Source organism: Poecilia latipinna, unplaced genomic scaffold (assembly GCF_001443285.1).
Source record: "Poecilia latipinna isolate Pla-1442-1.1 unplaced genomic scaffold, P_latipinna-1.0 Scaffold97, whole genome shotgun sequence".
Lineage (NCBI taxonomy): Eukaryota > Metazoa > Chordata > Actinopteri > Cyprinodontiformes > Poeciliidae > Poecilia > Poecilia latipinna.
In genome coordinates, this window is record NW_015112713.1 from 519127 (window position 1) to 534263 (window position 15137).

The 15137-nt window shown below is 37.1% G+C and overlaps 2 protein-coding genes across 2 annotated transcripts in view; one reads left to right on the forward strand and one right to left on the reverse strand.

Annotated features, from left to right (window-relative positions):
• LOC106942882 (uncharacterized) overlaps positions 1-1351 on the reverse strand; it is a 6678-nt gene extending 5327 nt beyond the window's left edge. The window contains exon 1 of the mRNA XM_015026230.1: positions 419-1351. Within this exon, the coding sequence (XP_014881716.1) occupies positions 419-1255 (837 nt within the window). The 5' untranslated portion in view covers positions 1256-1351. The remainder of the gene's footprint in view (positions 1-418) is intronic.
• Positions 1352-1794: 443 nt separating this feature from the next.
• scamp5a (secretory carrier membrane protein 5a) lies at positions 1795-7557 on the forward strand. Its single transcript, XM_015026260.1, has 7 exons — positions 1795-2006; positions 3439-3521; positions 3641-3760; positions 5011-5167; positions 5249-5350; positions 6093-6210; positions 7035-7557. Exons 2-7 carry the CDS (start codon positions 3515-3517, stop codon positions 7221-7223), a joined length of 693 nt encoding a protein of 230 aa, XP_014881746.1. The 5' UTR covers positions 1795-2006; positions 3439-3514; the 3' UTR covers positions 7224-7557.
• The last annotated feature ends 7580 nt before the right edge of the window (positions 7558-15137 follow it).

The window sequence follows — 15137 nt, forward strand, 5'->3', positions numbered from 1 at the left end:
GTCAAACACTTTACATTCAATAGTCATTTGCATGATGTGTGTTAATTTTTTGGGACGTTGGAAGGATTTGTTCCCTTTATTGTGATTCAAGCTTTGTTTGGGTCCTAGTCTTTTTTTGTAGAATATAACCACACTTTGGAACCCATAATGTGTCCTCGGTCCAAAGTAGACTGATCTCGCTATTCTGTTGAGTTCTCCAGAGTTCTGGTATGACTTTATTATTTGATCTGAATGTCAAATGAACTACGTTGGGACTATTTGTTTGGAAACACAGCGGATGCGTGTGCGAGCACCGGCCACCGGCTCTTGCTGCAGTTAAGTTGCGCAGCATCCGCTGTGTTTAAAAACAAGTAATCCCTCTAGGATCTCAGTTTGCTATTATTATCCAAACATAAATAAATTATTAAGATTAACTCACCTGTATGATCCCCATGCAGCAAAACTTTAGAAGGTTTTTGTCTAAAAATCCACCATCAAAGTAACCGTTGTCTCTGATGTCTCCAAAAAGGGACAACCAGAACTCCACACACTGGTTACGAAGGAAACGCCACCAATATTCAATTCTTTGATTAGCTGTACTTGCTCCTTCCAGGTAACTGTCAAGGGTCTCGTTTGGTTCCGTTGGTACAAGGAAACGCTGGAAACTTCTCACATGGCCATTTTCGGTTCCAAGATCACCACGTACAACTCTAGGGCAGCCATTTAAACGCTGCACCGCTTCGATGTAATACCCCCCGATCACCTTTGGATTACTACTTGTTGTGTAAGCATTAAGCCAGATTATTTTTCTTGAAAACCCATCAATACTTGCGTTGATGCATATTCCATATGGTTTAAGTTTGTCGTAGGAGTCCATGTGCCAGATGAAGTTTGGTCCCTTTGAAAAGTAATTTCTCCGTCTGAGACGTCTTGCCTGCCTCAGTGCCACCCCTTGGGGATCCAATTCCTTCAACACAAAGCGCACATCTTCTTTTCTCACACGAAGTCCATGCTCTCTGCATTTAGCGTACATCCATCGGTAACCGTGAAGCTGTCCAGAGGACTGTAGCTGGTTATTAATGAATTCTACCAAAACTGCCAAGTCGGAAAAGGACTTGCGCCGAATGAGTCCCCGCGCTCTGAAAACTCTCTTCAGATGTCTCTCACTAATACTAAATCCATGTCTGCTGTCAAGCACTGATTTAATGTGTTTATACTCAAGCCCAAGCTCGAAATAAAAATCTATATATCTACCCCATGGGTGGGTGTCCTCCATCACTGTGATTAGGTCGTTATGTACTGATGTCGGGATCTCGAGATAATAAGTCGGGATCTCGAGATAATAAGTCGGGATCTCGCGATAATAAGTCGGGATTTCTTTCCTTTTTTTTTTTCTCCATGTCCCCTTAGGGGCTCCGTACATTTCAAAGTGCTTTACATAATTAAAATAAAAACAGCATGTGAGAAAGAGTTAAAAAAAACATCATTAAAACGCAAACAGTGAGAAAGAGAAAAAAAAGCTGTCTCCAACCCAAAGAATAACAAGAACGACAACAACAACAACCATAATAATAATAATAATAATAATAATAATAATAATAATAATAATAATAATAATAATAATAATAATTAATTTAATAAAAAAAAAGTAGCTTCCGGATTGGTAGCCAATCAGAGCAGATTCTTGTTTTCGACATTATGGATGAAATCTAAAAGGGGCGTGGCTTGGGCGAACATTCCTGCTTTCTGATTGGTCATGTGGGCCCCTCTCATCGGGATACAACGCAGGGGAGGGAGGGGGGATTGTTCGTTAAAAAAAGAAAAAGACCGCACGTCACGTGACCACTCCTGACTCCCAGCCCCATCATTTGAGGAATAACGGCCTCCATATATCCTATATATGTTTTTCTAAACAGCAAATTCCTCCTTTCAGCAGCGCGTATTATCGGAGGGAGGAAAAAGAATCATAGGATGCAATTTAAAGGAAAAGGAGGATTATAGCATTATTCTTGGATTGTAAACGAGAGGTAAGGCGTTTTAAATCAATGCATTTTCATTCATTAGACACCTAGCTTCCAGGGAGGGCGGAAGGAAAAACAGTTTGATGAGATGAAGTGGATTGTGGCTGCTGAGTGAAAACCCTGGAGATGTGTAGGCAGTTTACTGCTGGAGCTGCGCTTCGTCTGGATGATGAGGATGAAGAAGAAGAAACAGCATCAGTAGCATCACCGAGGCACCGTGACTCACAGGCTGAAGGACGCTCCTGTATCCGCTGTGATCACGATGCACCGCGTCCTGCTGCTGCATCACCGCCACCCGCTGAAATATTTGACATTTTACATCATTATGGCAAAAAAGAAAAGAAAAAGAATATATATCACCATCAATCAGGACGTTTTGTGACGGATTACGCTGTTAATCTATCGGGGATAAATGTGTCCTTCATACTTGAATCACATGCACAGCCAACGATGGTTACTAACAGTAAAATGATGCAAGAGGGGTTTATTATAACCATTTATATAAAGCTTATCAGTCATCTGTGATAAATACAGTGTAATAATGTAATATAGTGGATTCTATACGTACCTATTCTGGTTTTTGTGCATTTAAAGCATAAACAAGGCCATACTGTGCCTTACATTCAGCTAAACGTAGCTGTAATGTCCACAAAATGTATCTCTGTTTCTGCAGTTTTGGTCAAAAATTGTACCCAAGTAGTACTACTTCAACAACACATTTTTACTCAACTAAAAGTACAAAGTAGCCATTCAAGAAGTTACTCTAAGAGTAAAAAAGTATTTGGTAAAAAGTCTACTCATGTGCTGAGTAGCTGATCAAATTATCAGTCATTTAATATTTAAAATTATGTAAATACATAATCAGACAGACCAACATATAAAGTTAAGTGGAAATGTGGGTATTTTAAGGATCAAAGTGACAATAATTCATATAAGTAATAAAAATAACAAAATCTGATTTGGAAAATTTTTCCAGATCACTTTCTTTCAATATAAAACTTATGAAACTTTAAGAAAAACTGCAGGTGTGTGTCTGTGCCTGGTGAATTTTTGGATAAAACGTTTGTTTTTCATTCAGGGTGGAAAACCCAAAAATTTAACTCAAGTAAGGGAAGAAATACTTCATAATAAAATTATTTAAGTAAAAATAAAAAGTACAGCGTAGTAAAAATACTCTTAAAAGTGTTTTTTCCCAAAATGTTACTCATGTAAATGTAATTGAATAAATATAACTAGTTAGTACCCAACTCTGCATTTCTGCATATTCAGACAGAAATAAAGCTAAATGTTGGATGGATGCGTTCAGTCAGTTTAATGCCATTTTCTTTTCCTTTATTTTTTGCAGTCAAATCATTGCAATAATTAAAATTTTGATGGACAGGAAAGAAGCTGTGGCCTCTGTAGTCTTGGTGATGTTAATGCAGCTCTTCTTCTACAGTTTTAGTTCTGACGGCCGCTCAGATTGAAGTTTCTGCATCTGATTTGAAAGTGGAGGAAAACACTTAACAGTGATCATGGCTGGTAAGCTTTACCACTTTTGATTCACTCAGATACACAAAGTGTTTCCCATTTATTAAAAGAAATAAATGGGATTCATTCATTCATTAGTGATTCATTCTTACTTTTCCTGTGTTTGCCAGAAAACAACTTCCCTCCCTTGCCAAGATTCATCCCCCTCAAGCCATGTTTTTACCAGGACTTTAATGAAATCCCAGAACAACGGCGCTCCGTGTGCAAGAGGCTCTACTACCTCTGGATCTGTGAGTGAACCTGTATGGGAAGAATAGTAAATATTTTGCTCTCCACATTGTTTATAAAAGCATCAGTTTGCCTGCCTTCAGGTCATTCACAAAGCTAAACTGTATTATGGTTATTTGCTTATGCCATGTCATATTGTTTACCAAAAATTACATTGATATATAAAAAAAGTAACAAGTTAAATGATTAAATAGGCTAAGTGACACATTTTCTGTTCCTTTATTATTTTGACTAAAAAGATAAAATAAGAAATTGGAGGAATTTATTAAAATGACAATTGGAAAAAGATTTGTTGTTTGGTTTTAAAGGGGACCTTTTATGAAAAATACACATTTTGCATGTTTTTTTTTTTTGTACTTCCATTTGTGTTTCTACTGCTTATAAAAACAGTCCGAGTGCTATAAAAAATTAGCTGTTTCAAAAACGTTCTGAATATAACTTCACAAATCAGCAGGCACTGCCCGTTACCTAGCAACGCCAGCCAAGCCCTGCCCGTTACCTAGCAACCCCAGCCAAGCCCAGCCTGTTACCTAGCAACCCCAGCTGAGTTCCAACATGTTTGGACAGCTCCAAAAATGTGTTACTTAAGACTGAAAAGAGAAAGAACATTTTATGCTTTTGCACATCAGAATAAAATAGTCTGAACGTTATCAGGTTCTAAAATCCGACAAATCTGACCTGAGTTGTCCAAAATTCACAATATGGTTCTACCTGACAAAGGTCAAGGAAAAATGGAAGTGAAACATACTGTACTGAGATTGTTGAGACATTCTGACCCAACCCCCTTATCACAACAATGTCTCCTTGTGTGGATGACCCAATTTCACCAAGGCTGTTAGACAATTGGCCCACATTTGACTCTGGTGTGCTTTGGTATTCAGAAGACTTCCTGGTCAAGCTTTACGAGGAGTATATTTGTAAATCCTGCTGCCATATTCCCTTCAAACGTTCTGGCAAACTGTGCTTTTCCTAATTAAATGGCCATTAACTTTAACATTTAAAATGGTCACTGAAGTCTGGAGATTTTAAGATACTCTTGGCTCTTAAATTAAGGTAAATTTACAGCTACATCCACACCAGCGAAGACTAGCAGTTCCAGTTAGCTCAAGTTTTTCCACACCTATTTAACATAAACTCGGAGCAGAGACAGAATGATCCGGAGGGCGTTAAAGGAATCCACAGTGATTAAATCCTGCTGCACGATGAACCAGCTGACGGGTTTTGCTGCTCTGTGTCTCTGGGATGCTGACAGTGAACTCTGCCACGCTAGCCGTTAACCTGATTGGCTGCCTGGCCTGGATGTGTGGAGGTGGAGGAGCTACCAACTTTGGCATGGCCTTCCTGTGGCTCATACTCTTCACCCCATGTTCCTACGTGTGCTGGTTCAGGCCCATCTACAAGGCATTTAAGTAAGCACGCCTCTCTTTCAGCACACGTTTTAAATAGTTTCTGCTGAATCATTTATTCTGTCAATCATTGTCTCTCTGCAGGACCGACAGCTCTTTCAACTTCATGGCTTTCTTTTTCGTCTTCATGGCTCAGGTGGTGATAAGTATCATCCAGAGTGTTGGCATCCCAGGTTGGGGGGTCTGGTAAGAGCTTTCAGTGTGAAAAAGTAGTCACTTCAGTACAGATTTCTTCTATTTTCACTTATTTTCTTCTTGTCTCACTTAAATGTTTCAGGTCTTGAAATCTAAGGCAAAAAAGCAGTTTTGAAAATATTTAATTTCTTAATAAATATAAAATTTTGGATGTTTTTATAATTCCAACTGCTTCTATAAACAGCACAAGCGCTTAAAATACTCACAATGCCATTTTCTGGCAGTAAATTTATGTTTTTTGGTGTCTGGAAAATGAGTCTGTTATTAAGTCACATTTCATGGGTACTTGTGAAATGTGACCAAATTTCACAGTAAAAAGCAGATGACCAAATCTGCTGGAGCTCTTTTAGGGTTGCTAGGTAACGGGCTGGGCTCTGCTGGGGTTGCTAGGTAGCACTTTTGGAAGGTTTTTGAAACAGCTCATTTTCCAGACACTAAAAAACTTTAACTGATTACCAAAAAACAGCTAGGTGGTTTTATAAGGACTTGGACTGTTTTTAGAAGCAGCAGAAATCCAAATGGAAGTATAAAAACCTGCAAAATGTAAGTTGTACTTAATTTGTCCCCTTTAAATGTTGAAATTTTTTGGTAAATGATCTTTCTCAAGTTCTTTTGGGTGTGATGAACAGAGTCGTTAAACTGAGTCATTAGATGAAAGCACTGTTTGTCATGCATGCCATTATTTTACAGTTCTGTCATGTGTGACTCAGGATCTGATTGTGGTTCTCCTCAGCGGCTGGCTGGCCACCATCACCTTCTTTAGCACCAACATCGGCTCAGCTGTCGTGATGCTGATTCCCACCATCATGTTCACTGCCGTGGCTGTGCTCTCGTTCGTCGCCCTTACTAAGGTGATCATTACGCTTTTCTTTGGGCGAATCAGGAAGCTCTTTTTGATCTGAGTTGGGCTTTGCCTTTCAGTCGCGTCCTTTAAATTTGGTTTATTGCATATTATTTGTGCAGTTTGTTTTGTTTTCAACAAGAGGTTCAATTTCAGTTTGAGTAGTGATTAATTTATCTTTTATTCTTTTACCAGTATGGTTTTTATTCCTTATTTCTGAGTCTCTTTCTGTAAAAGATTAGATTTTCTTTTTTAATCTGGTATATTTATTGTAGTTTTGGCTTAATTAATGCTGTAATTATATATATATTTTTATTTTTTTATGAAAATTGCCTGGTTTTGAATCTATGCTCTAGTAGTTAACAATATAATCAATTATTAAATCAGTTAACAATTTTTTCAATCATCAGTTAAGATTAATCCGATTAATCAATTTAGCCCTACTTAAAAGCAAAACGTGCATATATTTTTGTACAGTTATGTTTTAATTACTGCTTTGAATATGTTATATTTTCAGAAAATGTTCTTGTTTTGAGTCTATACTCCAGTTAACAGTTGTTAAATTAGTTACCATTTTTTTTCAGTCATCAATTTTCAGACGTACTTAGTATAATAGTAATTTATATTTTGTATAATTTTGGTTTAATTACTGCTCTGAGGGTGTTTTTTTCCCCAGCAAATTGCCTTTTTGTGTCTGCAAACTCCACTTAACGATTAATCGATTACCAAATTACTTAATGAGTTTTCCAACAATTGATTAATCACAATTAATCTGAATAATCGTTTCAGCTCTAGTTTAGGCAGTGATTAATTCTCATGCTCTACTTTTTCCAGGTCCACAACTTCTACCGTGGCAGCGGTGGGAGTCTGGGTAAAGCCCAGGAGGAGTGGGCCACGGGGGCCTGGAAGAACCCACACGTCCAGCAGGCCGCCCAGCAGGCGGCCATGGGAGCTGCACAGGGAGCCATGCAGCAGAACCAGTACTCAGCGGCTCCCACCTACAACTACGATGACCCAATGTAGGACAGACGGGCCAGCCGGAGGAGCGGAGAGGGAGAGCTAAAAAGAGAACAATTATGAACACAACTAAGAATTAGGTGCCCTTCATTTTAACGCAGGACAGGATCATTTTTAGGTAGAAAAATGTAGGGAAAAAGGAGTCAGAAACGTACTTTTAAGCAAATTTAAAAGTTTTAGAAAGTTCACTCTTAGATCAACAAATTGCTGTTATTGTTTTGCTGCTCAGCATGTGTGTTGATTTCCTCCAGTCTGATATGGCTTTAAGAAATCCCCTGAGGCGTTTATTTTATTCATTCAGGTCCCATCATGTGTTGCAGCACTCATACTCGCAAATTGACATTTCCTGCTTGATTTTGAATCGACTTTGTTTTGCTACAAGGAGTAGCAGCTAGTTTCTCAGCTAATGCTCATTGGCTAGCATAAAAATATCAAGAGAACTTGTTAGAAAAATCTCTAATCTGAGGACTAGTTTTGGAGAAGTGTAAACATTCATTAGCAGCTTCCTAGCTAGCTAGCTGCTAGCATTTGTATGATATAATGGCTCCCTGTTTAATAGCTTCTTAGCTTGCTACTAGCCATTATACAACTAGCTAGCTAGCTATATAAGCTGGCTAGTTAGCTTATACAGCTAGTAAGCTGTAGCTTATACAGCTATTAAGCTGTATAAGCTAACTCGCAGTATAAAAATATATCTGACTCTGTTTGAATGCAACAAAGGTGTTACAATCAGCCCAAATTCTGTTTATTGCATCTTAAAACAGGATTTTATGGGTAAATTTTTCATAAGTTTTCTAGGAGTCAAAGTCATTATTCTACCTTGTCATTTTGCCGTTATGCTAGGCTCATCTGCTAGCGATAGCATCAACGCTACAGCTGAAGCTGCAGTTTAATCATGAGGGGTTTTTTTTGTCAAATATTATGAAATGTTCAGTGTGTGACAGATTCAGACAGTTATGTTGTCATTTCTGGTAAAGATGTGTTAAAAACCTTGTTATAAATGCATCTGTCATTGCAGCAGAATAATTCCACAAGAGAAAAATCGGTCAAACAATAGCTGTTGGGCACAAGGCAAGAAAAAGGTTCTGCCAAGGCGACGTAGACAGAAATGATTCAACAATTTTGGGTGCGTTCACACTGCAGCCTAAAGTGACCCAATTCTGATTATTTTGACGTAATGCGACCTGTATCCGATCTTTTCATGGCAGTGTGAACAGCACAGGTCAGATTCTTTTTCGAATGTGACCCATATCCGACACGTATCTGAATCAAATGCTACCTAACGTTCGGGTCACATTCATCCTAACTGAACGTCAGTGATTCTCAACAAACGTCTCTTTTCTGCGTCCTGATAAGCGCAAGCGGGAAGAAAAACAACCATGACGGACTATATGAGGATTAAGTTGTTAATATGTATCGGACAACAACTTCAAATGTGTAAGCTAAGCTCCACCGTTAGCCTCCATGTTTACTTCCGCAATCACTGAGCACTTCTTCTGTTTATGGCGGTTGGCAGAACACTGAGAACGCCGACGCTATGGCGCCCTCTACTGTGCATGCGGGACACTTTCAGGTCGTTTGCCCGTTCACATTGCAGAACACATACAGGTCGCATTTACTGGCAGTGTGAACGGCCCCGGCAAAAAAATTGGAATTGCCAAAAAATCGGAATTGAGTCACTTCAGGCTGCAGTGTGAATGCACCCTTTGAGAGAAACTTTTCAGGTTTTACTAAACTAATTTACATGAAAATGTCAAAATTAGTACAGAAATATAATGATAACCTAAATAACATTTTTTAGACAGTTTATAAGTTAAAAAAAAGTTGATTTGGAGTTATCTACACCAGCTGTTTTTTCATTGACCATATGATTGCACAAATTGGAAGTATGGAAATAAATATGCATAATGGAAAGAAGGCAATTTCGAAAAAACTTGTTTTTCAATAAAAGGTTGAAAGGATGAAATTTTGCAACATACGAGACAAGTCATGTGATCAACAACCGAATGTTACTTCTAGCAGAAACGATGAAGAAGACGACAGGAAGTGGAAGGAGAACGATGGAACAGCATGTTTTTAAACCATTTATCACATAAACAAACGGACTCACTTTTGATTTTAATTGCATTTCTTATTTAATGGAAACACAGCAGCTGCAAAATTTAGATTTTTTTTTTACATGAGCAAAAGATGAACAAAGTTTGGGGCACATTTGTAATGGAAACACGGCTTCTTTAAGTCTAATGTAAACAAATCGAATGGTTCCAGTTAAAGTATAAAAGCAGTGGGTCTTTAATACACACATTTATTTCTAACATTATTTTCTTTTCCACACTGAACAGTAATCACGTTGAAAGTTGGATTTCTAACATATTGAAAACCGGATTTATTTTAAGGCCTTTTTCACATCTTTACCAGTGTTGCCAATTAATTTATCCTCTTCTGTTTAATCAAGTTTATTGTTCTGGGACCTGTTTTGTTAAGATTGCTTGATGTTTTCTACATTCTCAGGTAAGGTGCGATAGCCGTTTTTAAGCCTGTAAAACATCAAGCTTTTTCGATTTATTTTTTGTTTTCTTGTATTACCCCAGCTTACCCATATTGGAGTGATTGGTTATAAATGTTGAGCAGGCTGATTTTGGTTCAGTGTTTAGTGTTTTTATTGGATAAACATTCCAGATCAATGTTGTACAGGGGAAGAATGAAGGAAAACCAAAACTACAGTTAAAAAAAGACACAAAAATGGTAAATTATGGTAATATTTGTTGTAGGTACTCAGAGTGATGGATGTTTCCCTCCCCTCTTTGGCATATTCTTCCATTAACTCCCTACATGTGGATGCTTGTGAATTTCAGGCCTTACATTAGTGTGTCATCCTGTGGCTGTTGGTGTTATTCCATGAATTAATGTAAAATAAGATAGAATATTAAATTGAAAGTCAATTATTTCCACGTAAGACTGAAGACAAAGTGTGAGATTTGGTGACTTTTCCAGCCAGAAAATTTCAGACTAGTGTAATTTTTTTTGTTTTTGAGAACTTCCTCAGCATTGAGTAGACGGTTATTACGGTAAAATAAAGTATTTTGCTTGACAAAGCTGTGAAGATGTGTAACTAAATGGTCATTATTTCAAAAGTCTGTGGGTCGTCTTGTCCCGTTGTGATGATGTGGTTTTTAATAAGCTCTGTTTTTACTTTTCTTGTTTTGGTTTTGTATCCACCGCTGTTTTTCCTGTGTATTTTGGGTAACATGAGGTCGAGACTGAAGCACATGCTCATTGAGTCCCTTCCATGGCTGTGGTGAAATGTTGCTCAAACTATAATTATTTGAAAGTTGTTTTTTCATTTAAACTTGCAGTATGTAACTTTTATAAAAAATTACAAAAAAAACAACAACACATATTTGTTGAAACTGTATAGTATGTGTGGAAAAAGTTGATCTTTGTATTCTCCTAGTGCTAACTAGAAACAACCAATCAGAGTTAGGAGGCGGGTCTTAGCGCTGTCAATCACCCTCTCGCTTGTTAGCATAGCCACTGCAGATGGCTGATAAATGGTTTTCCTGTATGAGTTGTTTCTCCACCGTTGGGACTTTAAAGAGCCAGTACACAAGCTTGATTCACAGCGCTAAGCCCCGCTTCCTTGCCCTGACTGGTCGTTTTTGTGCGTTTCATCGGATAGTAATCGGATTTGTTCGAAGAGGTGGAGGAGTTTGATTTTTTCACAGGTTATCTGAAAAATACTGTCAAGACATGGTGGCATTTTTAACAAATATGTAAAAAAAATGATATATATGTATTTAAATAAAAGTTAAATACTGCAGCTTTAATTAAATGTTTGTGCTGGATTTCCTGTAGACATTCACGTTAAAGTAAGTTGAAATTACAGTGAAGCAATACTTCCTTATATAGTCAACAGAATCTAGCCAGGTTCAGCACAAACTGGCTTCTTTTTAATTACCTGGCTTTATTACAGAGTATTATGAAACAAAAAACAGGCTTGATGATTGATTTTATTACTTTTTTTCACCAGCAGAGGCACATAAAGTAGTTATTACTGTAAAGGACACTACACATCTGCTTTTTCTTCTCCTGTACAGTAAATGTAAAACATTGCACAGACATATGCAGTTCCTGGGATTAGGTGTGAATTTATTGTTTCCCAGTAGCTGCTGGTTCTTGGACAGATGTCACTCTGCATTTCGTGTCACAGTATCAAAGCTGTGAAGCCATTTTCCATGTTTCCCACCGTTACTGTACTGTATGTTGTATGAAATGTATTATCATATATTCTATCATAGGTAGTCCTGAATATATAATGAGGTAAATATTTGCCACATTCAGTAAGAACATGCTGTATTTAGATGAAATAAATGTTTGAGGAGGCTGTGTCTCCATAAGTGACGTAAATGAGGAATAACATTTTTGTGTATTACTTTTGTATTATTTGGTCTTTCCCTGATAGAAATTAAATTGTTCTTGTTGCAGCCTGTTTTGTTATTTTTCACTTATTAGAGCTGATTTTTTTAAATTCATGGTTAATTTTAATTTTCTTTAAAAAACTAATTATATTTCTTGTTCTGGATAAAAATGGCCAAAAATAATGAAAATATTTGAAATTCATTTGAATATAAAAATGATTCTTTTTGTATTTTTATGCACTCTTGTTTTGAAAATCCAGCTTCTACAGTCCTACAGAGATTTGCCTCCGAACCTTAATGACAGATTTAAATTAGTTTTAAATAATAAAAATTCAATCGAAAACTAATTTTTTTACTAGAAGGGATTTTTTTTTTTTTGCCTAAATAATTTTTTGGCAAAAATAATTAATTAAAAAAAGTGGTGATTTTGGGGGCGGGGGAAAAATCCATACAATGACTTTTGGGACAATGTAGTATATTTCATGAAAAATGTGAAAAATCATTTAAACGTATAGTTTAAAAAATCTCAACTTATAGTTTCTTTACTTTTGATATTATTTCACGTCTATTTACTTTTATACATTTTAACCTTGAGATGAGTAATAAGGTTGTCAGAAATGTTGAAATATATAATCTAAGGCAGCTTTTTACAATTTTTGACTAATATCTGAGGCTCATAATTTTTGCTAATTAGTTTTGTCTTGTGCATTTAAAACATTTATAGTTCTGTGGAAAAAAGTATTTACGCCTCATTTTGCTACATGTTTTAAATCAGGGGTCCCCAAACTACGGCCCGCGGGCCGGATCCGGCCCGCCACGTCATGTGGTCCGGCCCCCTGAACAATGCCGGATCCGGCCCGCCTCCTCATACCAGAGAGCATTCAGTGTTTTTTTTTTTTCATATATTGTATGTTTTATATGTGGATTTTTCTTCAACCACCAGGGGGCTCTTGAGCAGATGTGAAACTAACTTTCCCTCAATGGAATATATATACTAGTCAGTCCCAGTCACCGTTTCACTCACGGTTTTTTCCATTTGCATTCTGGGTAAAAAAAATCTATCTAAAAGCGCGAATGTGTCATTGCCCCCCAGCCCCCCAGGTGTCGACAAGAATTTTCTAAGGTTTCTTTCTCCAAAAACTAAGACCGGCCCCCGACCAGAGAAAGGAACAGCTATGTGGCCCTCACAGGAAAAAGTTTGGGGACCCCTGTTTTAAATGATCAAACAAATGCAGACAGAATCGAACTAAACTTTTTTCAAACAGGCTTAGAAAATTACTTAAAATCTGAAAACGTATTGATACTTATTTATCTGGATATATGCATATATTTTGTTTATTAAATGCAGATCTAGTTTATCAAGACTCAAATTTTAAAAACAGAAAACATCAAATATTTTAAAATTCTTTATTCATAAACTTGATGCAAGTTTACAAATTGCTGTACATGGTCAAAATATCTTCAAATGGAAACTGAAAAATGAACAGAAAGTGGGGTGAGCCAAAAGCAAGATTCAATCGTCTCTGTTGGTGATTCAAACGAATTCAAAATTCAACGATAATCGAGAGAAAATGGATGTTTCCGACACAGTCCAGGTCGGGAAGCGTGGAGACGTGATCACTTCCTGTCCGTCAGCCTCCTGTAACATCTCCTGTGATCAGCGTTTCGGCGTTTTTTAGGAGGCATTCTCCCAGACGAATGAAGACTTTGCAGCTAAAGTTGTTGGTAAAAATGCCAAAAAGATCCACGGCGTGAATATCCTGGTGAGAAACTCTCCCCCAAACAAATGCAACAAGAGAATATAGAGCGAGATTTTTTATTTTTTTTTGTCTCTCCGACCTGAAAATATGAACCTCGCGTGTTCTTATAGCGGTTCTCCAAGACCAGCTATGCAAACGACCTGGAAACATTTGATTGCACACCAAAACTGGGAGTAAACAAAGCAAATATTACAGTGGATATCGAAGAAGAGGTACGTCATGCTACAGAAACCCCCACGCTCCTTCCGTCAGCGTCTTCAACTGAATTAAAGACGAAAATTTTTCTAAAATATTTAGTTTCTTTTTTTGTTCAGCCAGAAAACCAGATAACTCAACACAAATATGCACGAACGTTCGCGTAAGAGTCGCTGATTACCTGAGTTGCCTTTAAGACTTACTTTTGCAGACAGTGTTAGCAAATAAACTGCAAAAGAACCATCAGATTGAGTTCAGTGTGTTACAGGAGGGCAAAATGTTTGAATTTCATCAGGATTTTTAGATTTACGTCAGATTACCAACCCCTCTCTAACGGTAACATAAAAAACACATTTATGTAACATTCTGGAGACAAAAAGGAAACAGAAAAGCTGAAACTAACTGACAAGGTGTAGCTATTAAACAGGAAACCAAGATGTTTTAATAGAGAACGCGATAAAAGGATCAGAAGAAACTGGCAATAAATGGTTCAATTTGTTTTTCATTTCTCAAGACGTTTAATGCATTTGAAGTAAGTTCAGTTTGAGTTTTTATGGTTTAATCTGGGCACAGTCTGTTAGACTGTATAAAAGTCAACAGGCTCAAACAGCAATAAGAGCTAAAATAAGTTTAAGTAGAGGATAATTCAAGGATTCTGTGATTAAATGTCAGATTTAAGCATTTAATGCCCACTTTCTGCTTTTACCAACAACAAATAAGTCAAAAGCCACCAGGACATGTGAATAAAATGGTTTGTTTGCTGTGAATATTTAGGCAGAAATTGATCTAGAATAGCTTATTTGGTTATTTAGGGAGGAACTTTCTGTTTCTTTTTACTCTTCTGACTGCAGAAGAGTGAAAAGAAAGAGATTAAAATGTTTTGGTTGACTTTAAACTGAATGAAGAGTGGACTCATTTAATAGCCACACTTTGTTGGGGAAAAAAACCCCCAAAACAAAACAACAAAAACCTTCAGCTTTCTTCACAGAGCCAATTCCAGCTCAAAGAAAAATATGCAAATGAAAACAACATGCTGCCAATTCTGAGCTGAAAAAATGAAACGTCCAGCAGCTCTTGGAGGGGCGAGAACAGAAACAAGGCAAAACGTAAAATATCTTCTCATCACATGTAATCTTCCTATTCGGCTGATCTTCGTTCAGAAACACTGAAGCTTTTTTTATTCTACACTTCATACATTTTGAAAAGAGGGGCAGTTCTTCTCGGCTGTAAGATACGCTCCCAACATCTTTTATTGTCTAGGATGTTCAAATAACAAAAAAAAAGTTTTCAAACAATGTCTAAAAACAATATATGCATTTTATGTACCTGTTAATTTCCAAAAGAAAAGAAAAACAAAAGAATTAAATCAAATCACAGTTAATTTAAAAACTGGTGCAATGAGGTGCCACTTCAAGAGCTTCGGTTTTGATCTTTTTTTAAAAAAAGGAAAAACGTCATTTAGACAAGAGGGAAACTGACTGTGGGGCTCCACATCGTCAAAGCAGCTAAAGAAAAAGTATTTCCTCACATGTAAAGGGAGAAAAATC

Bases quoted from the DNA above. Each gene is read 5' to 3' on its own strand.
- scamp5a (XM_015026260.1), top strand. The intron at 5,351-6,092 runs GTAAGAGCTTTC...GGTTCTCCTCAG, and splicing joins ATCCCAGGTTGGGGGGTCTG to CGGCTGGCTGGCCACCATCA. The intron at 6,211-7,034 runs GTGATCATTACG...TACTTTTTCCAG, and splicing joins CGTTCGTCGCCCTTACTAAG to GTCCACAACTTCTACCGTGG.